This window comes from Thermobia domestica, chromosome 8, assembly GCF_964235325.1.
Source record: "Thermobia domestica chromosome 8, izTheDome1.hap1.1, whole genome shotgun sequence".
Classification (NCBI taxonomy): domain Eukaryota; kingdom Metazoa; phylum Arthropoda; class Insecta; order Zygentoma; family Lepismatidae; genus Thermobia; species Thermobia domestica.
In genome coordinates, this window is record NC_137461.1 from 90,401,593 (window position 1) to 90,427,120 (window position 25,528).

Here is a 25,528-nt window from a genome sequence, read left to right on the forward strand (position 1 = left end):
AGTAATACGAACATGGCTTAAGAACAGAGACGGAACTGAATTACCACTCGATTGACCTTGAGGGCAAATCACCAAAGCGTAAAGACGTAAGTTCAGCATGCATTTCTCTGGAGTTGTGTTCAGTATTCCTATCTGCCAGTCATGCTTGTTCGTAGGAGTAATATGTTACAAACCTGACCTTTCGATACAGCACAATAGCAAAAGAATAAAAGGGAAGGAATTCTTGCCCTTGTGAACGTTGGATACCACCATGTGCAATAAAACTGTCGCGTCTCCTTGAAGTGATATTTTATCGAAAATAACTCGTTTTCCTTTATATAGTCTATCCGAAGTTTTTGAGGGTTTCAAAATGAGGAAATGTTACTGACAAACAAGGACGCATTCAGGGGTGGGTCCAGGGGGTCCGGACCCCCTCTGAAACCCCAACTTTTCTGTAAATTTAGCCTAATTTTGGGGATTATCTTTTAAAATTTTATTATAATTTATCCTAATATTGAAGTCGGACCCCTCCCGAAATAAATTACTGCATACGTGTCTCTGACAATTTTCAATATATTCGTTAAATAATAAAGTAAAATAACTAAATTAGGAGCAAAAAGCTTTAATAATAATAATAATAATAATAATAATAATAATAATAATAATAATAATAATAATAATAATAATAATTGAAGCGAGCTTAACGAGTTTCAACCGTACGACTCAACCAACGTTTGGGTGCCTGTTCGTTCGTCTGCTCCTCTCATAAAAGACATTTCATTTTAATGAAACTAGTAAGTGCCTTCTTTTAGCTCTGCGGAGTAACTATTGCTTGGAATATGAATCTGCAAAACATAAGAGGTAAAATTAACCAAATGGTGCAAGTTTCCACTTATATATATAAAACAATTTTGCAATATCAACTACGTGAATCTTGTCCCATAAAGAAGCCGAAACCCCTACACCGAAGAGCCCTCCGAGATTTGATCATTGTCCACACGGACTGAAATTGTCATTTGAAGCCAAGACTTTAATATGAAGCCAATAATTTCTTTAAAATAGACGGAAAATTCGGAAGTTATAAGCATTTTCATATTTTTGCCTTTTCCCATAAGGGAGCCGTAGCCCCCTATACTGAAGAGCCCCCCCGGAGATTTGATCATTGTCCACTCGGACTGAATTTGTCATTTGGAACCAACACTTTAATACGAAGCAAAATATTTCTTTAAAATGGACGAAAAATTCGAAAGTTATAAACATGTTAACAATTTTGCCTTTTCTCATAAGGGGGCCGTATTAGCCTACACTGAAGAGCCCCACGAGATTTGATCATTGACCACTTGGACTGAAACTCTCATTTGAAACCAAAACTTTAATATGAAGCCAAAAATTAAACTTTTACATCAATTTAAACTGACTGGGTTCCGGTTCCCCCCACTATTGTTTAGTTTAGTTAAGTGGTAATTTGTGACAGCTTCACATCATCAAAAGAATGTTTCACTTCCCCTCCCCTCCCCCAGGAGTTCGTGCTGGATCCACCACTGGAATCAATAGACACTCTTCCTATTCTTTTTGTCACCCTTGATTGTGTAGGGGCTCCTTCGTACAAATAAAGAAGCGGCAATATTACAATCAAGGGGCGCTATATATTAGGTATTCTTTTAGTTACCTACCCCTAACCGCACAGGGCCATCTTTCGTAGAATAAAAAATATTACGTGATATTCCAATCATGAAAGGGGAGAGGATGCTGTAAATATATTTCTTATTCATTTTGTCTGTCCTGCTTATCAAAAATTACTTTCTGTTGGAAGGCTACTGAAATGAGAGGGGCAAAATAAAAAGTCGTACCCCCTCCTACATGGTTGCTCAAATAAGTACTAAAGAAAGCATTTTAAACTAAGATATTTAAGATTTAAACTAGGAAACTAAGATATCCTTACATTATGTAAGGATGGCATATTCAGGATTATTATTATTATTATTATTATTATTATTATTATTATTATTTGAATGTTTTTGGAGCACCGAAATTTTGTGAGACGAACAACGATATGTAGAGGTTTAAGATGGGTGGTCATAGAGGAGGAAAAACAGGATTTTTCTCTGTCTGACTCTCTAACGTAAAGATTATGTGCTGAAGGTAAGAAGCATCATCATTCTACAATAGGTTGCTTTTACGTAGAATATCAATTACTTGAGTTCTCCTCCTTGGGTCTACTTACCTTATGTAGTAAATTCAAAACAATTTCAATTCAATACAAATACATTGTAAAACTTTTCCGTAATTAAACATCTAGGGAAAATAAAACATTTAATAGGGACATATGTTATCAAAATATCCAAACACGTAGATAGAAGACTATCTAGTGAGAAATATTGTGAAACTTTATAAAATTCTCCAAATTAGAATTAACATTTACTGGGAAACATTCGTTATGCGCCAGCGAGCATATGGTGAGCAGTGAGCACAGGGGAAATAATTACGAAACTGTTTGCAAACAAAATTAGGGACGCTAGTGAAAGTGCGACAACAGCATTTTTTCTTTTTTTGGTATCGTCATGAGTTTTACACATACGTTACAATTTGATTCTTTCCCACATAAAAAAATAAATAAAATAACCGTAGTGTAGTGATAAAAATGACAACGGCATTTCCAGGGGATCGAACCCGCTACCTTCAGCATACAGACTCGTTGCTTTAACTAACTGAGCTATTTGCTTTTTACGTGAATTGAGTCTGTTCCGGTAAAGACGATATTTCATTACGATTGTCCTACCAATTCGTCCTTTTCCATAGATAATTTCCACTATTTGCTCTATCTTTATGTTAATACTTAGCATATATTCATATATTTGGAGTTTGCAGATAATGCATATAATAAGACATACTAGAAATATTCGTTAAAAGTTTAGTTTGTAGATTTAATCCACATTTCTCTCAATGACATAGATGTCGCTGCTTCGTGTTGAAATGCAGAATTCCCTCGTGTTCTTGAAAATTTCCCACTTTAGCAGAGTTGGTAATTCTCGAGATTTCTGTCGATTTAATGTTTTTTGCTTCTAATTTCTTTATTTTAAGCTAATATCTAACACAAATATTAAAAACGGGTTTGTTATTAACCTGTCCTGCTGGGGAAACCTTCCGAAATTTCGAACATATAAAGAAAACGGAGATATTTTCAAAAAACTTCAAAATAAAGAGACGCGTCATTTATTTTGCTCATGGTAGTACCACACACACATTACCGGGTACAACTTTCGGTCTTAAATTTTCAGGGTACTAGCACGAGACACACTTAATTTCCTGTATAGATTTTGGCGGCATACCAACGTAAAATTTCAAAATGGCGGCATTTTTTTTTTTCAAAATAGCGGGTATCCACACAAGGCGCAATTTTGGGTCTTTTGAATAGAAATTTTCAGAGTAGAAGCACGAGACACACTAAATTAGCTATATATATATATATTTTGGCGGCCATCCAACGTAAAATTTCAAAATGGCGGCCATTTTTCAACTAGAGGGTATCCACGCTACAGGGTGCAATTTTCGGACTTTTAAGTTTAAATTTTGAGGATAGAAGCAAGACGTTCTAAATTTGCCATGTAGGTTTTCTCGGCGATTCAGTGTAAAATTTCAAAATGGCGGTCATTTTTTTTCAAAACAGTAGTGAACAGAATATTGTTGCAAGTTGCGACAATGACAATCTTGAAATATAAATCAAATTTGAACACTTTTACCCCAAAGACATTGAAATATTTCGAAAAAAACCCAATTAAACCCGAAAATACCCGAAAAACCCATATGGGCCCAGGTGGGTTGGGCTTTTTCAAAAATACCCGGTTTTTTTCAAACCCTGCATCTAATATTTGCCATCTGTAGAGCTTAATACAAAAATTCATTTCTCAGTATCTACACCATGTATCACTTGGAAATTTCTACCCGAAGTTTATTAAGCCTGTAGAGCTAATGAATGAAAAAAAAAAAAAATCAAGATTGTTGTACATTAAGGGAGAAAAATGGATCCTTGCACTTCAAAATAGTTATTCCTTTGTGTAAATTTCTAATTTTACGTCATGCGCATCATCGCTGTGAGGCGCACCAAGTACCTTGCTGCTCTTTTTTTAAATTGAACCTTAAGGTACCGGTATGTTCTGTAAAATAAAATACATGTTTTTTCTGAATGCTTCGCTTAGTAAGTCTCGTTTAACCTTTTAAGGACAACGCGCCAGCTTCTCGTGTTATCTCTAAAGTGTTACTGTCATTGATGCGAGCAAGGTATTAGCACATTATTACTCTCGAGCATTCAAAATTATCATTGAATCGAGTTGCCATTAATCGAGATTTAGTCATATAGGTCTCACGTAATCACTAAGTATACGTGTTGTGTGTGTTGAAGTGTGTGTGGGGTGGGGTGGGGTGGGGGGTTCAGAGAAGCAGAATAACCAGGCTAGAAACATTCATTTTCGAAATTTTATAATATTGTTTCTTCTGCTTGCCGAACTATTATATAATCAAAGTGAATTTAATGTTAAAATTGAATTAATTTTCCAAATCTACAGTCCATTATCTTATAAATAACGTAGAAATAAAGGTTATATAACAGTCAAGGGGAAGCCAGTGCCAGATATAAGTTCTGCCAACCAAACTTAACCTAACAGCACAAACTAAAGTGTCATAATGCAAAGTTTTGTGTGACTTGAAGAGTATACACTTATTTAATATATTTGTTGATGTATGTATCTATAGTGTCAAAATGTCATTCCTTCATCTCAGAACTTTTATCTGTGAATGTACACGATGCACCATAAACTATCAAATCTAATGCAGGACTAGTTACGAATTGAAAATCGTTTAATTAACGCGAATATGCAAGTTGCGTCTTGAACTACCAAGCTGACGTGAAAAATCTTGTCTGATCAATCCGAGTAGGAACATGTCTAATCTTGCCTGATCCTACACTGTGGCCATATAGTAATATTTATTTCGGTTTCAGCTGTGTTTCTGTGTAGATGTTTATATCGTACTGAGTGCTTATGACTGAATACTTATTGGGGTGGCTGCAAGATAGTGTTGTTCGTGCTGTCAAGTGATAATTTAGCCGACAACGAAGTCGCGAAGTGAAGTACAACAGTGCAATGTAGGAAAGGAAACTTAAAGTAAATGCGGGGCCGCGGTGGCTCAGTGGTAGAGCGTTCACCTCTGGTGCTTGGGGTCCCGGGTTCGATCCCAGGCCTCGCCAAGTGAACTTTGTGGTGGACAAACACCGTGTGTGTGGGTTTTCTCGGGGTTCTCCCGTTTCCTCCCACTTTCTTCATTCCACCATTTCATTCATTCCTCATCATCACCGTCTCCTTTAGCCTAACCGGCATAACCGCGGGACGTAAAACTTAAAGATTTCATTCTTTTAAAAGTGAATGCCACAAAAACAGCTAAACACGGGTGGTCAAATTACATTGTATTACCACTATCAGTGCATCAGAGTAAGAATTGTTATCCCAAAGGAGTGGAATCAGTTGTGGATTTGTTAACTAGTGTTTATGAACAAAACATTTACTTGAAAAAGTATGAACATTATCAGACAAGTTGTTTTGACACATTTAATTGCCACAAAAGAACAATCACTAAAGCTTTTTGAAAAGTAAGTGTTGACTTTGCTACTGAAATTAATAAAAACATTGACTTTGTAGAGGATATTACTGGACAAAAGATATGCGGTAATTGCAGAAACAAACTTGGGATTTTCTTTGAATGCAAAGACTTAGCTGGATGTAGTAAACACGATGTATCAGTATTAGAAGAATCTGTAGCGAAAAACGAAACTGTAGAGTATCTTAATGTTTCAATTACAGCATTAGGAGAGTCACCTCTAAAATTCTATGTCATTCCGTCACACAGCAAGCCTGCATATGTTAAAAGAAAGATTGACTCAGCAAGTTCTGCTCTGAAAAGTAAAATAAGCAAAGTGGAAGGTGGATTAGATACGAAAGGGAAACTCGTCCTTGTGTGTAGTAGTTGCAATATGGCAGCTTGAAGCGGAAAGGTGTGGCAGATGTGCTCTGCATGCCAATTACGGTTTACGGCAGGGTTGGACCCACCTGGGCTTTTGAGATTTTTGTTAGTATATTATTGTTACCACTAATGTGATCACATAGAAAGTGATTTTTATTAGATTTTGGACTTTCCTTGGGTGAATTAGATGCTTTCAAGTTAAGGTATACAACAAGATTCAACGTAAGTTCTTTTCAAAGTTCTGAATGTACTGAATGAACAAAAAAAAAAAAAAAAAAAAAAAAAAAAAAAAAAAACCTTAGTTTGAGATAATTATAGAACAAATTAACGCCGTGTCTAACGTTTTGAGCCCAGATCATCAGTCCCTATATAATAACATGGTGAACTTCTTTCCAAAATATTATGAAAACTATTTGTCTTATGCAGTTTACACTTTCCCCAGATGTTAACCTACCCCAATACTACATGTTCACTTTTTTTTATTTTTAAACTAGCTCTTATAATTCATTAATATTACTTTTTACAAGGAAATGTGACAACGCTGGAAACAACATTTAGGTATTGCACAATCAGCAGGGTTTGATTTCCTACTCGTGGAGGAGAAGAAATAAACACGCTCTCCTGATCCATTCACACCATTGTTCCCCACTGATCTTCAGAAGGTTGGTAGGGGAGGGAAACAAGTTACGAAATGAGAAAAGATCGTTCATCTAATAATGTGGAGAATGGATATCTTAAAAGTTATGTTAGTCGAAAATCTGATTATATGATTCGGAAAAAGAAAACGTTGCGGGAGGCAAGACTGGTCGCTGTCACAAATGAGAGAACGTTATCTGCCTACACACCTTTTTACTTTATTTTATAACAAGACTTGTCAAACAGGGTGAACTTTCCCTATTTTCATTTTTCAACCATTTCTGATCCTAAATCTAGATTTTTGCGAGGTGAAAAAAGGAAACACGACAGAAGGAATACAAAATTCTTGTAAAACCATTATCATCAATATTTTGCATTCCAAAATAAATGTTACTTTAAAAAATAAAAAAAAACTTTAAAAGAAATATCTGGGAAGATGAAAGAACAAATCATGGCATTTCAGGCGTGTGCGTAACAGTAATATACAAAATAAATAAATATTACAATACTTTTGAGGATCTAGATCATTTGGACCAGATATCGGTATTCCAAAGGTAAACAAATGAAATATTTTTTACTTGATTTTTGACTGGAAACGTGATTTACAGAATTATATATATACAGGGTGAGTCAAAAGTCATTGGACACCTGCATAAGTTCCAAAATCGACGGGAAAAGTAAAAAGTGATGATGGGAACAGAGGTTTGATGAGGGGCCGCAACTTTTGTGAGTGTATGTCATTCATGGCCGCAATCTTGAAATCTGCCATTTTGGATTCGTCACTTTTTTTTTAAATGGGAAGGGAGGTGTATGACACACCAAACAGCACTAGCTTGAGCTCAGGAATTTAGTGGTGTAATTTTTTTTTTCTATCTTGTACAGTTTAGAAGTTATTAATGTTCAAAGGTGGGAAATTAAATTGATACTGAATGTCACATGTTCTACGTGTTGTCCATCCCGTGCAATGCACAACTGTAGTCGCCGAAACCACTCTGACTGCACACGGACGAAAATGTCTCCAGAAATTTGGTCACAAGCTTGTTGGATGCGTTCCTCCAGGTGTCCCAAATCATGGATTGTCTCAGTATACACTATCTGCTAAGATATCCCCATAGATAAAAATCAAGGGGCGTTAAGTCAGGGGATCTGAGCGGCCACTCCAAGTGACCACGGCGACCAATCCACTTCCCTGGCAGTTGTTCATCCAACCATTCACGGACACCAAGTCCATAGTGTGGAGGGGCTCCATCGTGCTGAAAATAAGATGGGAAAATACCGTCAGCGTTCAGTGTGGCAGGAAACACAAGGTCCTGCAGCAGCATCAGATACTGTGGTGCAGTTAAGGTGTTGTAAATGGAAAATGGTCCAATGATGCGGGTGTCCCATATGCCACACCACACCATCACCTTCGCTGGACTCGGGTCAACCCAGTTCGGATTTGCGTCACACCAGTATCGACAATTATGTCGATTAACCTCCCCGTTCAAAGTGAAATACGCCTCGTCGCTGAACAGTAAGCCCTTGGCAAACGCAGGATCCAATTCGTGTTGTTCAGTAGCCCACATGCAGAACTCCAACCAGCGATCAGGGTTATCCTCGTTCAGTTTATGTTGCATGTACAGCTTCTAAGAATGCCACTGATTGGCGTGCAATATCCGGACAACGGAGGATTGGCTTATTGCACATGCTAGGGACACAAGACGGGTACTTCGTTTAGGACTTTTTACAAACGTCGCAACCGCCGTTGCAGTTTCCTCATTGGTGGCAGTCTTTGGTCACCCACTACGTGCCCTATCTTGAACAGAGCCCGTCTCCCGGAATTTGGTGATCACGTGAGCCACCGTGCTGTGCGATACCGGTTCTCTGTCTGGGTGCCGTCTGTTGTAGTCAGCTGCTATTGTTCGGTAGATGCGTTCCCCTGATATAAGGATGATTTCGATCTTCTGTTCACGTGTCAGACCCATTTTAGATCACCTTGAACAAAGAGAGAACTGGGTCTGTATCAAGGTACTTTCCCACCTTTGAACATTAATAACTTCTAAACTGTATAAGATAGAAAAAAACAAATTACACCACTAAATTCCTGAACTCAAGCTAGTGTTTTTTGATGTCATACACACCCCTTCCCATTTAAAAAAAAAATGAACTTGAATCCAAAATAGCGGATTTCAAGATGGCGGCCATGAATGACATACACTCCAAAGTTTGCGGCCCCTCATCAAACCTCTGTTCCCATCATCACTTTTTACTTTTCCCGTCGATTTTCAAACTTATGCAGGTGTCCAAGGACTTTTGACTCACCCTATATATATACATATATATATATATAATGTATGTGTGTGTGTCATATAGTATTTTGGCTCAGTTTCCTTACCAACGTTACGGTTACTTCTTAGGAATCTACAATTGCGTCACTTTTGAACAAAGAGACGTTTATTCTTGTTTTCCCTAAGTAGTTCATAACACATCATAATTTTAGAGAAAAGTACCTGGTAATGTGTATCACTTCTGCTCTCCTGATGTATATAAAGAACCAATTACAGGTTGGTCGCAAACTGGAATTATTATTTTCCGCTGAGGAATCTTATCAAACTCTCAATCAAATTTGGGACACATGAAAAGTAATGGCCTTGTCGCAAAGTGGAATGATCACAAATTGCATGGAATCAATAAAAATATATCCACAGTAAGGTATATTGGTCCATATATCCACATTCGTGCATACTTCTATTTTGTAGCTGACCATCCAATACAACAGATTTGTTGATGATTTGCGGATGAAACATCGCAACCAAAATCTCACGGCCCACAATCTCGCCTGGCAAAAATCTCACATAAAAAAAATCTTGTCGGGTGAAATCTAGCCTGGCCAGATCCTCGTGGGATAAAACTTAGCTATCCAAAATCTCGCGGGGACCAAACCTTGCAGTAGCGATTTCTTCTATAGAATGTTTAAAATATTCACTGTAAACTTGGAAAATAATAATAATTATTATAAATAAATTACAAGACAGAAAAGTGATTTCATCAATTTTTCAAAGAGGAAAAGAAAGATAGATAAGTAGTTAGTTCCCGGCTTATTAACACTTGTGTCGAAAATAGATCTTCACATTTCACGCTCACTATATATTAAAGTAAATAGAGACAGAACAAGAATGAGGTGGCCACTTTTTGGAAAATTTACGGATAAAACCTGTTAACTGAGAAACGAAGAACTTATTTATGTAGGGGGATAACTTGTAACTCATGTAACTGAGATACAGCACTAAAAAGTTTGTTCCATCACCATGATATTGTTCTATATGAACAATCAATGAACATACGTATTTAGTAAAATTATGAAGGGTAACTTGCATTTATGGACTAAAAATTATGAAAAATATGTTTTGATCAGTGGCGTATTTAGGAGCTATCCGGCTAATACCCCCAGAAATAAATTCATTATTACGTTTTCGCATCATACGTACAACACAAATGATTGTACGAAAGCAATGAAGAGCATATATCTACGTTTAAAATATCCAAGTCATCATACAATTTACTCCAATAATAAATGTGGATTAAATGTTCTTATATCACACTATTCGTGGAACAATCGTGACGCGGAACGGTTGTGAAAACTTCTAGCTGAAATTAAGAAAAATAAGACATTTTTTAAACATAAATTAACAAAACGGAGCAATAAAATTTCGAGAGAAGAGCGAAAAAAGCCTTCATGGGTCGAGACGAGACGAGACCTATTAAACTTAGGAGACGAGACGAAAAAACTTTACTTCTCGTCTCGTCTCATATCATGAGGAACATTATCTGAACGAAGCAGATATCATTCTTGCTTGTAGTGACTAGCTGGCAGATGTTGGTACATTTTTTTTTCATGAATAATCTATTTTATGGCATATCAATCTCCAAGCATATAATCAATCTGTACACTATTATTGGGTATTAGCCAAGAATAGAACGCTGTAGAATGCATTAGGTTATTATTTAGAAATGAAATGAAATCTTCCAATTTTACGTCCCCAGGTATACCGGATACGAAATGCTGTAATGAAGAAAGTGGGAGAAACGTGAGAACTCCAAGAAAACCCATGCACATGGCGTTTGTTCATCATAAAGCTCACTTTATGCGAGCTGAAATCAAACGGGACCCGATACACCAGCACTCTGCCACTGAACCACCGTGGTCCCAGTTATTCTTCAGGGCATAATAACTGATGTAAAACAATTCTTGAAATTCCCATACTCTTAATCTGCACGAAAATAGTTTTGATGAAGAATATTCCTTATATCTAGGTTTACTATACTTCCAAACTATGTTATGCATACGTATCGGAAGTCTAACAGAACCAGGATTGTTTGATTTAAATCACATGATTTGAAAAAAAAAATCAATGATTTAAATCAAATTTATTTTTCCTTGAACTGAAACAAAATGCAGTACTTTTGAGCATTCTGAAACTCTAATCCAATTTAAATAAATAAATAAAAAAAAAAAAAAACTTAATTCGTACTCTGTAGCGGCAGTGATGCCAGCTAATAGGATAATTAGAAAGAATGTTTTTCATGGATCACTTGGTTTATGTGTAGTGATGAAAGTTAGTTTATGATTCAAGTAAGATACATACTGAACTATTAAGATCAGATTTCCGTACTTCTTGGAATGGGATATTATTGATCATTAAATAATGTGACGAATTATAATCACTAATCGTGTTTGTTTCCTTATTAGTAGATAGCTCTTAGACGATACCATATAAGGAATCTAAAATTAACATTTAGCCAACCTCGTCACTGTTGTTCCGTTTATTAGTTCGTAGCTCATATATTTTAAGATCAGGTAGGATGCAAGTTTAAACCGGATACTTTTTTTAAGATTAAAATTACTGGGTCAAGATTTTTGACAATGTAGAATTCATTGTCAATGACAATCGATAATTTAGAATTTAATATTCACAATTTTCAGTTCAGATATGTATAATTTTTTTCTACCGTAACTGCAAAATTATTACCCGAAAAATGTAAATATTGAAAGAAATGTAGGACACGTGGTCCAAACTCTCAAGCCGATCTCTGTTGCATTGGACAGAATTCAAAGAAATGAAACAATAATATCGGACGCTGTAGGAATATGGAAGTGTCTAAATGTGTTACGAAAGCAACTAACTGAAGGCAACCTATACTTTTAGCGACATCCTCGCTTACGCACACGAGCAGTTTTATTATACGGATCCATAGTATAAGTAGCAGTAGTAGTAGGAACGGGTTAGAAGCACCGCAGAGGTTGGTTGAGTTCTGTTCTCTAATATGAAATGGGCAAATTAAAGATTTGCCCAAATTTTTCTGTGCATTTTACAATCTATGCATCCATATAGTAAAACTGCACCTACGCACATATCCATCATCGCTGGCGCACCTGCTCCCTACGGACGCACCCCCTCGCTTCCGCTCGGACCTCCCTACTGCGCTACTGCTTTCACTCTATTACATAGCATGTTGATTTGTTTTTCACACTATCGTTTTTGTGGCATGGTCCCTGACGCATTATTTACACGCAAAACGATGTATTCGTAGGAATCCTAAAATAAATACTTTCTAAAGTAATGACGATGAATTTCCTGATAAATCGCAAAATCTTCGTTTTGAAGCCTGAAAATACTGGACCTATTCTGGGATACAAAGGCCCTATGTTATATTGTAATTGGAAAGATAGAACTTGCCTAGTGCTTTTGTTGATATACTCCTCATTTCGCTTCAAGGCGAGTGTTTTTTCTTACCCTCATTTTGAAGTATGGTCTATTACACCTCAATGTTGGGCATCTCTAAATTAATACGCTTTTGCTTTCTAACTAAAACATAAAAACTCAATCATGAACATAAAGAATTCTATCACAGTTGTTAAAATAACATTAGAATTTGGTACGTACATCTACTACCGCAGTGCAAATTAACATTGAATTAACGTATTAGGATTATTACCTTTGCTTCCAATTCTTCTGCTTGTTTCTCCTTTATTTCTTCATTGCCTGAGTCTTCCTCTGATGACGAACTACTACTCTCTTCTTCCTCATTACCTTCTGCGGAATCAGCTTCCATCGGCTCGCTATCCTTATCGGACGCCATGTTTGTATTCATTTTGCTCGTACTTGTTTATGTTCGAATTGAACTTCATGTTCATTTAAGATTCTTCTTCTCAGAGATCTTTTGTTATCATTAAAATAATTGTGATTTTAGAGCAATTCATTCAAATGAAATGAGATTTTTTTATTCTTGTTCTTAATTCTGTTGTTATAAATTTTATACCTTAATTTACTTCACTTTCCATAGAAGCTTAGTGTATTGTTTTCATTAGGCACTTAGTGAATTTCCTTTATGTCGATATGTAAAAGTTTTCAACGTGATCTGACAACCTTGAAACGAGCAAAGTGGCTGATTTGACAAGTGGTAAAGTTTTTGTAAATTATATATTTTATTTTCGTTTATAAGGAAAGTAATGATCTTCATGAAACGTTATTAGTAAGAAAGACATATTGAAGTTAAACATATGTGACAAATTCAAATTGCGAGTAATCATAAGTGTAGGTTAAATTTAAAGGCACCAGATAAAACAGTGTTCTGCAGCAAAAGGCATATTTATTTATTAAGAAATGTCTGCAGACGATATCAATGAATATTAACTAATAAGGAGAGGGTTCTAGAATGCTGATCCACACATATAGATAAGATAGGTTCCTCAGATTTGTACCTTTGTTTATAAATTCTAAATGCACATAGTAATGCCAAGCGAGCAATAGCGAGTGTAGGCGGGTTACTAACCAAGGTGATACTTATTAGAATTGGAATGCAGACCAGGATTCTGGAACCAGTGCTAGTGTAGTTTCGGCGAACCACATTTTGGAAGATATACAGGTGTAATTAAATACTTTGTATGATAAGTTATATTCATAAGAAACATATTTCTGCAGGCGACACAATTTTATACAAAGTAATTCAGGTTTACAAGTGTAGAGTTACTAGTGTAAAATCATTACTGGTACAAGTGCTTTACGGTGTATAAAATAAGTGAGGGCAAATTTTTACTTTGACTCCAACTGTGACTTCAACCGATTCATGTGATCCGGTTCCCGGAGCAGTTTAGGAATCATTCCTAAACTGCTCCCGGAACCGGATCACATGAATCGATTACAATTACTAACACAGTGAAAGTAATGTACGATGTTAAGAATTATACTATAAGTACAAGGGCCACAATGTTACTATACGATGTTAAGAATTATACTATAAGTACAAGGGCCACAATGTTACTATACGAAGTTAAGAATTATACTATAAGTACAAGGGCCACAATGTTACTAAACATCAATTCAGGTGAAGCGGTGACTATGAATTTTGAGATCTAAATGGGGGGCTACCGCCCCCCAACCCTCCCGCTCAAGTACCATAAAAACATCCAAAATAATAATAAATAATCACACCACTACTATAAAGCTAAGATAAGAAGGGAAAAATTAAAAAAAAACACTCGTCTCTAATCATAAATCAGTGCATGACAAAGAAAAAAAAATACATCTCAACAAGACAATAGGACAAGCAGTAGCAAACCAAATACTTTGCCTAATACTCAAATGCAAAACAAATCAAGAATAAAAATAATATGAATTAAAAAAAGAAAACACTCACCATTTCGCCATAGGAGAAATCTCATGAATAATGAACTCATAACTGCTGATTCCACACACGAAAAAATAAGATACCAAGAACACATGCACAATACTCAACATTACTGAAAAATGTTCCTTTCCGCACACACGTCGTTTTATTAAACCGAGCACACTTGCTATTATTACAAACAAGAAACCAATAAACGCCCACTTTTAGAATACGTCGAAAATATCTTCAGTTTAAACCACAACTATGATAGGTTTTCTCTAACTCAATTCAACCAATTCAATTACGCGCTCCCGCATGCCACAAACAGCAGCACACACATACATGCACACAGAACATGTGACTACTAACCAACTACCATATGACTACACAGACACCTAGTGGGAAAAATATGAACTAAGCCGTCACACCAAAGGCACGAACAGTTCTAACAAGTGACTCACGCACAAACAGTTCCAGGAAGTAACTGAACCTATAAGAACCGATTAAAGTCACAGTTGGAGTCAAAGTAAAGACTTACCTAAGTGAGTGCATATGAAAGATGACTATATTAAATGTTATTTTCCGCCGGCTGTGTATTTCTGCGCTTTGTACAGAAGCTCTTTTTTTATGTTTACAAGTGGAACGTTACTGGTGTAAAGCCATAAGAAGTGCCATTGAAACTCGCATACTAGCCAAAATCCACTTCTTTTTTACTGTCCTCACTTACGCGTATACCCAGCATCGCTGAAGCGCCTGCTCCCTTCGGACGCACCAGGATCGCCCTACCCTACCTCTGTTAGATAACATTTGTGCTTTTAGTGGCCACCTATCACAGATTGCTTTGCGGTCACTTTAGTTCTTATGCCGTACATCCGGATACCGTATTTATACGCAAATCGAAAAACAAGTGTTATTTTTCAACAATAATCTATGTTGGCCCCATTGAATTTTATCTATGCTAAGTGAGATGTTTTCATGTCGCACAGCGCAAATAGACAATAAGAAGTAAAGGCTAGAGTGCAGTTTATGCCGAACAAGTGATTTTGTCACTGAAAGTGGCATTGGAGGAACAGAACCTGTCAGCGGAACAGGTACGGAATCGGTGATTTGTTTCTTCTGTTGAGAATGTTGTTTTGGTGTTTTAGCGGTTGATGGCACTGATGTCTGCTGTGCTGTGGTTGGCTGGTTGTGTTGAAGTCGCTAATTGGTTATTATGTATTTCTGACTGATTTCTATGCTCTATTTTCGCTGTTCTGATGTGAAGTGAGTTTCAGTGTTCGGATATTAATTATTATTACTTTTTTTTTCTAATAGGTTTGTGATACTGAAGTGAATTCCTATCGTTTCGCGATATTGTGTCGACTGATTAATATTGAGAATCGTAGTAAGAGTTTAGGTGGACGAGAGTTTGTTCTATATAATAAAAACAGAAATTTCTTATGTCAACAATTAGTAAAACATATGAAAATTTTGCCAGTCAACATTAACATGATATATTAACATGATTAACACTTAAAAGGACATGATATATTAAGTAATCTTATTCAGTTCATGATTCAGAGCAATCTAAATTTATATATATATATAAAGGAGGATAAAGCATCAAATAGATTCTTCAACTATATGTTATACAATTGTGAATACTGGATAATGAACAAAGGTATAAATGGAAACACTTGAATAATCATAAATAAATAAATAAAAACAAAAAATAAATAAAACTGACACATCCAGTATTCAACTTTAACAGAAAAAAATTTAAAAAACCTATTTAATACTAAACATTATAATTCAATTTCATGATATAGGCAGTCAAGGATTACATACAAATGCGGACATTACTTATTACGCACATAAAAGCAGCAGCTCAAGGTCTCATATTATGTGCCATTGGGAAAATCCTGTTATTACTTTAAATGTATTTGTATGTAAAATTTTAAGGTCAATGTATCATAATCACTACGCTAAAACTGAGGTATTAAATTGCACATTTGGTATGTAGATATCATTCAATAAAATTAAAACCAAGTCAAATCCAAGCTGATGTTGGAAGCTACGTAGGCAGTTGATAAATTTGGCAATTTCTATCAATATATTTAAGCAACCTTGGCTCTTTATAAAACAACAGGCATTTACTCAAGTATAAATATATAATTTGATTTTATTTCGTATGTTTAGGCTTAACATCCTTATGAAATACCAAGGTTATCACGGAGAAGACTTTCGCTTAGAGAGACACCTCGAATCGGTACTTGGTTTACACTTGAAAGATGGGTTGTGGTTCGACCGATAATTAAACACGAGACCCCTTGATTAAAAGGTGAAAAGTAGATAAATGTAATGCGGATGGTTTGATACGTGGAAACGTCACCATAAAGTTCACACGATTTAAAGCTTTTGAAAAACGAGCTGGTTTAAACCAGCCAACTCTGTGGGTACAAATTGACTGTAGGAGATCTGAGTACTAAAAAGTGAGCTAGGTGAGCACTAAAAAGTACTAATGCTTTCTTATCGAGTCACGGCAAGTTCCATAGAGCATAAAAACATGTCTTGTGTTAATCATTGTGTATATTGCGTTCACAAAGCAATTCACTTCATTTGTCCGAGTATGAAATACTACGTGCGAAAGAGCACATTTCGTATTTCATACTTCTACTTTATTATACATAAGGTAGAAGTTAAGATCCTGATATATTTTGATTATTTATTACAGCCCTATAATTGTGAAATCAAATAACATATTTCTTCCGTAGATTTACAAATTTATGTCCCCCTAAAATAGGATCCCGCCGCAATATCAGTTAGTGTTGAAGATATTAAACTTCTCTCACTACTTACCTCTGGACTCTTTTGGTAAAGCTTTTTAAGTGTCCTTAGTGTGATGAAGTTCCGTGACCACAAAAAACAAGTCCGTTTTTTTTTTTTCCTCAAAAGAAAACACCGTCCCGTTATACTTTCAAATTCATGTTCTGTTAGCATTTTATTGTTAAATGGTTACGTAAATGGTCAATGGTTGGTCACGGAATTAAACACTGACTCAATATGAAAGTTTTATTGAAGTGTGTAAATTTAAAAATTTGCAGCTTTACTTCAGCTATAGTGAGCAGTAACCAACAAGAATTGTAAATTGAGAATAGCCCTGCACAAATTCAGTGTTTCCAGTGAAAAGGAAAATTCAGTGCTAAATTATTATTTTACTAAAAGAATCTTGAGCACCAAATTGATACAAATTTCTAACTATATTATAGTAGCAATAATGTGAGCTTGATTATCATATATACCTCCATATGAATATATATATATATATATATATATATATATATATATATATATATATATATATATATATATATATATATATATATATATATATATATATACTTGCTGAAGTATTATGTAACATTTTAAAAAATGCAAAAGAAATCCATTTAAAACAAATAGATTTGATAGTTAAACCGAGTTTTTTGAAAGTTAGGCTATGCTGTATACCTTAAACCTTTTTAAATTTTGAGTATGGTTAGTATTAGTGCCTTCAAATGAGAACTAGAGATTTTCTCAAAACATATAATTTAACCCTCGAGAACTCGCAGCGCGGTCTTTTCGACCGCACCTATAAATATTCTTTGATTTTGTTTAGTGACTTTGAGCAAACTTCCCCTCACCCCCCTCTAATCCTTCCCCAGACTGTATTGTTGCAACACACCACCGCTTTTGGCAAATATACAATTCATTTAAAATTATGTAATTCATTCCTTAACGTCAAATTTTACAGCGTGGTCGTTTCGACCGCGTGCGAGTTCTCGCGTGACGGCCTGTGCGCGAGTGCTGAAGGGTTAATGGAGAAGCAAATAGTAAATTGTAATAATTTATGTTTTTTTTTTTTTCCTTTTTATATAATTTAATCTCTTAACGTATTACGCAAAAGAATCCTAAAAATTATTTTTTGATAAGTATTTCTCTTGCTGCTATTTTACTTTTTATTTTTTTGAAAAGTTGTGCGTTTGTTTTTTATATTACGTTGCCAAATGTGTTTATGTTTGGTAAAAGCAACAGGCTAAAAAGTGTACGTAAAGGTTAATTAGCTGTTATGTTGTTGCTTTTAATGGGAAAGTTTGTTTTCCCATTCACACAACTAACCTTAACCATATGTTGTTGTTGCATTTTATTTACTATTTCTCACCTTCCATGTAGGAAAATGCATACACTAAAAATATAATTTTAACTAACCATTTATTGCAGTTTTATATATATATATATATATATATATATATATAAAACACTTATGCATTATTATGTGCCAATTTAATATATAACATATGAGGTTCGCCAACTTTAGATAGCTACCACATTGCTACTTTAGCGCTCTAATCGTGTGTGCTACTCGCCTGCTATAGCATTGTCAGTTCTCAGTAAATTTGAAACAAATACTTATGCTCAAACATAATTAGAAAAAATGGAAATTTGTTACTAGAATACGAGTTTTTCAGACGTTAAAACGATTTATGTTAAGAAACAGTTTGTTTTTTTAATTATTATACGGATTTTGGCACCTGCAGTTTTTAACTTTGCATTCGTTGATAGCATAAAAATTTTAAAGTATTACCTGTCAGTCTTGTCCAAGAAAAGTATATTTGTATATTAGCAGCACTGTTTTTAATTTGAAAGATATGCTAAATCATAATATTTTAGTAGGCAAATAAGCTATGCCCATCGTACTCAAAGCATTCAATTTGGCGTTACAGCGTAATTTGTTTTACGATTAACTAATCTTATTTCGAAACGGCTGCATTTTATAACTACGGTTCAATATTGTGTTTTGGTGGTCCAATTCATGTGATCAGAATACGTAAATTATTTTGTAAACGATCAGACAATGGAATGGATATTGAATTATTCCTATCAGCAGTATTCAAGGTTGTTACAAATGATTGACCCGATTTCATACAGTCACTGTAGCTGTATTATTGAACATGTCACAAAACTTTGCAGACGTATTGAGAAACTCAAAAAGTTTTTTTATAATTACACTCGCAAAAAATGTTACTTTACCACCGAAGATGAGTTTCTCACAAAGCCTATATTCTTCCATAAGCAGTTGCAATTGTGCCGAAAATTCAAAGAGTCTAACTTTGTCGTCTGGCATCAGGACTTATAGCGAGTACAAACGCTAAGGCTTCTGCTTCAGTCGTTTCAGCTCTCTATTTGTTCTATTAGTCGACTTGTGTGTGCTTCGTGCTCGCACGCACTCAACCGTTTGTAACTAAAGGCCGACTACTTGATTTCCACTTGGGGAAGCATCGTGAAGCTGTAAACTGTGCATACCGTCGTCGAATTGACTTGACGGTTGGTGGATCTTTCTTGAATAAATGCTTACTGCACTCTCGTGGCAGAAGTCAGAAGCGAACTCTTGTATCAACCTTTAAACATTGAGAAATCAACAATGGTGATAATAGAGATACTTTTGTATTCAAAAAATTACAGTGTACAGCATTAGGAATTCAAAAACTTGTTAGTACAGAGTTTCAAGAGTGCTATTGTACACACAAGTTCAGAGTGCTAATTTTTCAGCTTTTTTGAGATCGCCTAAATCCGGAAGTTAAACACAGTAAATGGATATATGTATATGTTTTCAGCAGAATAGAGGAAAATAGTCAGGTATATGTAATAGTTAAAGAGTCTATAAGGAAGAAGGTATTCTTTGAAATTTATTTCTGTCCGTTTTGTTTTGCAGTTCAAAATCTATTTCTGGTATTATGCCGCCACCCCATCCACCGTCGTTAGTCATGCCTGATAATGGTCTTGTCACAAGACCACGTTCTTCTGTTGCTTCGAAACGTGCAAGACCAGAAGAGGTTTTAGCTAGACGACGTAATGCCGAATTTCGACAGAGAGAAATGTGGAAAAACACGACAGATTATTATCACATTTGGGATGTGCAGGCGAATAAGTACAATGCTTGGTGTTCACCTGAAAGCTACAACGAGAGGTATGTATAAATTTAAGAAAATATCTAAAGTTCCGACAGGTGCAACTTATATCTGACCGATGAAAAGTCGTAGCTTGTAACACAAATTTTTGTAATTCAATCAGACAATTTCAATATTCCCTAACATTTTTATCGATTACATGTAAAAGCTACTAATCTGAACACATGTGTTAAAATAGAAACTTCTGAAAGAAAAATAGATATCATCATGTCTCAAAGCTACTACAAAATTTACTTGTCCGAAAACGTGTTGTACAGTTTATAGGATTATTACTATCCTTTCCGTGAGTGCTAGTCAACTGATAATCACTTTCCATAATAGAAAGTTTGATTTCAATTTTTAAAATTTAACGTCCCTTTCAGCAACAGACGTGGACCTACAGTTTTGACATGGAATCCGAATCTCATGAGCTTCCGTCGGGAAATTAAATCAGCTTCTTGGAATAAGTATGATGCAAAGTTAAATTTAAATATTTGTTCTTCCAGTGCGTGGAAATTGGAATGAGAAATCCTATAAACTGTGTAACATAACATTTTTCGGAAAGCTAATTTTGTTATAAAAATAAAATGAAATTTAGTTCTACGTCTCATAGCCATCTCCTTTGTGTTAAAGGAGGCGGATAATTAATGAAAGTAAATGATAACGAAATAATTAGTGGAATGATAGTGTGGAAGGAAACGGGAAAATCCCTAAAAACTCACAAATATGATGTTGCGCACCCCAAACTCACTTGGTCTGAGATTAAACCAGGGATTCCTCATACAAAATGTGAGCGCTTTTACCACTGAACTACCGTGCTCCCAAATTTTGTTATAGTTTTGAGAAGAATGGAACAACTGAAATATATGCTTCCAATGTAGCAACTTCTAGATGTATGTAATCGGTGAAAGTGTCATGGTACACAAAAAACTGATTCGAGTATAAAATTCGTGGTACATACTAAGACTGTTCATAGTAGAAGAAATTAAATAACATGCTTGCGTATTTTCTGTATTTAATAGAACTATGGCTCTGTTTACAAACAACCAAATGCGCTTATACTTACACATGCGTTCCTACTACGAGCTACTACAGTGGCAAACGACAAGAACACCAGCGACGCCAGTAGTTGCGTGACGAAGAATGACTACCACCGCCATCGTCACACTGGAACAGTTATGAAATCAGGAGGACTTCCATATCTGACAATAGTCTCTGGCTGATCATCTCCACAGTCTGTGCTTGCCTAGAACTTTGAGAGGAAGCTAGCCTAAAGCCTTTAGTTTGCTCGGAATTCCGTGGGATTCCTTAACCTCAGTCTCCAGCTTCTATGGAGCTTTGTGGCTTTGTATATGAATGCGTATTATGCAAAAATGGAGACATTAACATTTGGGACTCTTCATGTTTGAGTTACAAGTCCAGTGGGTTCAGCAATTATATCTGGTCTAATTGTTAAGGAGATTTGGGTCTGTAAGAGATTTCCTGAACGGTTTCCCAAAAAAAATTTCAAACAAAATTTTGAAACGAAAAAATTTAACAAAAAAATTTCAAACAAAAATTTTGAAACGAAAAAAATTTCAAACAAATAATTTTACGTTTCACGGTTAACCGTCAAACTTTATCCGGTTTTTAACTATTCGATTAACAAATGAACGGTTTTGATCATATTTATCAGTGAGTGCAAAATGTTGAACGTGAATGTTCAAATCAAGATTTTTAAACAGTAATCGATAAATGTTAAACAAAACTTAAAACTGAATGCAGCATAGATTTGAAAATCATCAACCAATCAGATTGCGTTAAAGATAGTGATCAACCAATCAGATTTCACGAAAGATAGTGATCATCCAATCAGATTGCATCAACAATAACTTTGCCAGTGTCAGATTACATCACCTTGTGACTAAATTTCAGTGTTGTAGCATGTATTTGCCTTTAGACTATGAGTCATAAGATTCAATAAGGTTAGCTATCAGATTTCTGAAGCTTAAGAACAAATCAACCACCACCAATGATCTTAGACTATGAGCTGTGACTAAAGTTCAAAGTATTGTTTCAAATTTCGCGCCTTATGTTAAAGTTTTGTTTATCACAATTCCCAAATTTAAAGAATACTTCTTTTGATATACCTAAGTCTTAGAATTAATCATATCATTATATGTTCAATAAGGTCAATAATATCCGTCAATTGTTTACCTGAGTAGAACCAACTGTTTTCTACAAGTGTGTACTCAAACTTAAGAAGTACCACAACAAAGGAAATGAATCCCTGTACACTACCTCATCAAGGTCAATCACGTGGTACATCGTATTGCTTACGTTTATATTTGGTCCATAGGCGGGAAAAATCAAAACTAATGACGTAATTTCATTTTGACAATTCTCAAATTATCCTACAAAGTTTCAATGTACCAATGTCCTGGAATCCTAATCCCATCATAGGTCAGTAACTGACCACGTGATCATACTAATATTTGACAATGATTTACCCAAAGAATGAGATACCACCCAATTCTAAGAACAACTACCAATTATTGATTTAACAATAAGAAATGTACCCCTCCCAAAATTTAAGATTGGTACACAAATACACCTGTGTCTTATGATAAAGGTAATAAATCCTGTACTCATTCAATGATAAAGCCGTATCAAAGAAGATAAAATAGGTCAATTACCTTCGAAATTTGAATATTTGGCCATAAGAGAGACACCAACATTTTTTCAAAGGGTCCTAGAAAACGTTTACCGAATTTTGTTATTTGATAATTCCCAAATTTAAGGAATGGTTCTATGTACCCCAACAAAATTTAAAAGGGAACATAAAGATATAAAGGAAATGACTCCTGTACACATCCATCCTTATCAAAGGGTTCATTTACATTTTTGACAATATTTTACCCATGAAAGGGAACGAGATTTATAATGGTATTTATTAAGGCCAAATTAATCAATTTCCAAATTTTAAGGGGTGAGTCAATGTACCCCTCCTAAATTTTCAATGTACCTATATCTTAAGAAAGAAAATAGACCTCTGTACACGTCCATATAATCATATAAGGTAATAAGACTATCAAATGGGGTCAATAACCGAACACATGGTCGTACTAATTTTTATCAATTTTTTAACCGTAAAAGGAGACAAGATGGATCACCGAAGTTTATAAGTAGCAATACATATTAAAGTCCTATATCAAAGTTTAAATTGGACAATTTCCAAAATTTAAGGGTGGGCCAATGTACCTCTACCAAACTTTTAAGATGGAACCATCGATGTACCTATCCTATATCTTAAGAAATATAATAAACCCCTGTACATGCCCACATAATCACATAAGGTAATAAACGTCATCAAAGGGGTCAGTAATTAACCTCAGAAATTTGATTTTTGGTAGTTCTTTACTCATGAAAGGGAACAAGGTAAACCGTCCAAATTTATAGTGGTACATATTGAGGTCCTGTACTATGATACCAAATGCTTATATTGAACAATTTCTAAAATTGATGGGGTAAGCCAAGATACACCTTCCAAATTTTTAAAGGGGTGCATCAATATACCTTTATTCGTAACGTATATAACGTAATAGAATCTCATCAAAGGGGATAAAATGGGCCTAAAACCAAACACGTGGTTGTACTAAAATTTGGCAATTTTTTACCCCTAAAAGGGAACGAGGTGGACCACCCAAATTTATGGTGATCTATATTAGGGTCCTATACTATTATACCAAATGTTTAAATTGGGCAATTTCCGAACTTGAAGGGGTGGGCCAAGGTACCCCTCCCAAAAATGTAAAGGTGTGCATCAATATACCTTTATCTTATGAAAGGGAATGGGCCCCTGTATACGTCCATATAACTATATAAGGTAATTAAACCTCATCAAAGGGGTTAAATTAGGTCAAAAACCAAACACGTGGTACAACGTATTGCTTACGTTTATAATTTGGCAATTTTGTACCCCTAAAAGGGAACAAGGTGGACCACCGAAATTTATAGTGATCTATATTAGGGTCCTATACTATTATACCAAATGTTTAAATTGGGCAATTTCCGAACTTGAAGGGGTGGGCCAAGGTACCCCTCCCAAAAGTTTAAAGTTGTGCATCAATATACCCATATCTTATGAAAGGGAATGGACCCCTGTATACGCCCATATAACTATATAAGGTAATTAAACCTCATCAAAGGGGTTAAATTAGGTCAAAAAAAAAACAAACGAAATTTAACATTTTGGCAATTTTTTACCCATGAAAAGGAACGGGATGGACCCCCAATACTAATAGAGGTACATACCCTGGTCCTAGGCTACCAAATTTTTAGATTTGGCAATTTCCAAAATTTAAGGGGGGTCCCATGTACCCCTACCAAATTTTAGGGGGTGGGCCAAGGTACCCCAGCCAAAATCTAGAGGGGGTGGTCCTAAGTACCCCTAGGTCATTGACCCCGGTTTTACAAAAAAAAGTCATAAAATTAAAATATAAAATAAAATGAAAAAATAAATAAATACATTAAAATGATGATGATGCTATTGTGTTTTGTATGATGTTCACTTTCCTTAAGACTATGGCTGCGTGAATGTGTCACTGATTGCTGAACGCGAACCCACCGGGCCCAGACGGGTAAGCTGTCGACACTCACTGACCCATCCACTACACCAATCATCTCCGGAAAATAGAACTCAAATTGACCCAAAATGTGAAGATTTCTAAGCCTCTCATTCTCACTCGCAGTCCAGTATCCCGATCCGCAGGTCGTAGCCTGCATCCCATCACGAAATAGGTTGCAAACCACAATCCGACAAAACAAAACACTGACCCAAGAGTGAAACTGACGGTGAGTGCTTCGAAAATCTGAATGTTTGTATTTACTAACCCAGATTAAAAAAAAAAAAAAAAAAATCTCAAATCGAATCTAAAACGTGCAACGGGATGGAATTTCGAAAAGAAAACTGAATGCCAAAATGGATTTTGTTGATCTTATTAACGAAGTGAAATTTCCTGGCAGGTCTGTGATTCCAACCCCGGTCGCACTAAGTGAAATCGATTCTGTACGTTTTCAAGATGCTATAATTTACTTTCGTTACACTATTCACGTACTGCTTTTCAAAACTCTACATTCTAAGTACTAACAATACTACTGAAGTTAATTTACTACATAGTTTTAAGTAATTAGCTCTGCACTGGATAATAAAAGATTTTGTTTCGACTCGCATACTTTATTTACACTAACTTCCTGTAAGATATGAAACAAGCCAAACGAATCAGAAAAAAAAGTCGCAATGGTTATTC

The 25,528-nt window shown here is 35.4% G+C and overlaps 2 protein-coding genes across 6 annotated transcripts in view; one reads left to right on the forward strand and one right to left on the reverse strand.

The window, feature by feature from the left end:
• The window catches only part of LOC145693069 (spliceosome associated factor 3, U4/U6 recycling protein-like), an 81,545-nt gene extending 68,774 nt beyond the window's left edge, over nt 1–12,771 (reverse strand). The window contains exon 1 of the mRNA XM_081768741.1: nt 12,604–12,771. Coding sequence (XP_081624867.1) covers nt 12,604–12,759 — 156 coding nt within the window. The 5' untranslated portion in view covers nt 12,760–12,771. The remainder of the gene's footprint in view (nt 1–12,603) is intronic.
• Nucleotides 12,772–12,924: 153 nt separating this feature from the next.
• Nucleotides 12,925–25,528, forward strand: part of LOC145693070 (trichoplein keratin filament-binding protein-like) — a 61,729-nt gene continuing 49,125 nt past the window's right edge. For 2 of the 5 annotated variants that reach the window (XM_081768743.1, XM_081768742.1), the window contains exons 1-2: nt 13,103–13,140; nt 20,006–20,260. In XM_081768743.1, coding sequence (XP_081624869.1) covers nt 13,118–13,140; nt 20,006–20,260 — 278 coding nt within the window. In that variant the 5' untranslated portion in view covers nt 13,103–13,117. The other 3 variants (XM_081768744.1, XM_081768745.1, XM_081768746.1) reach the window with 3 other exon arrangements.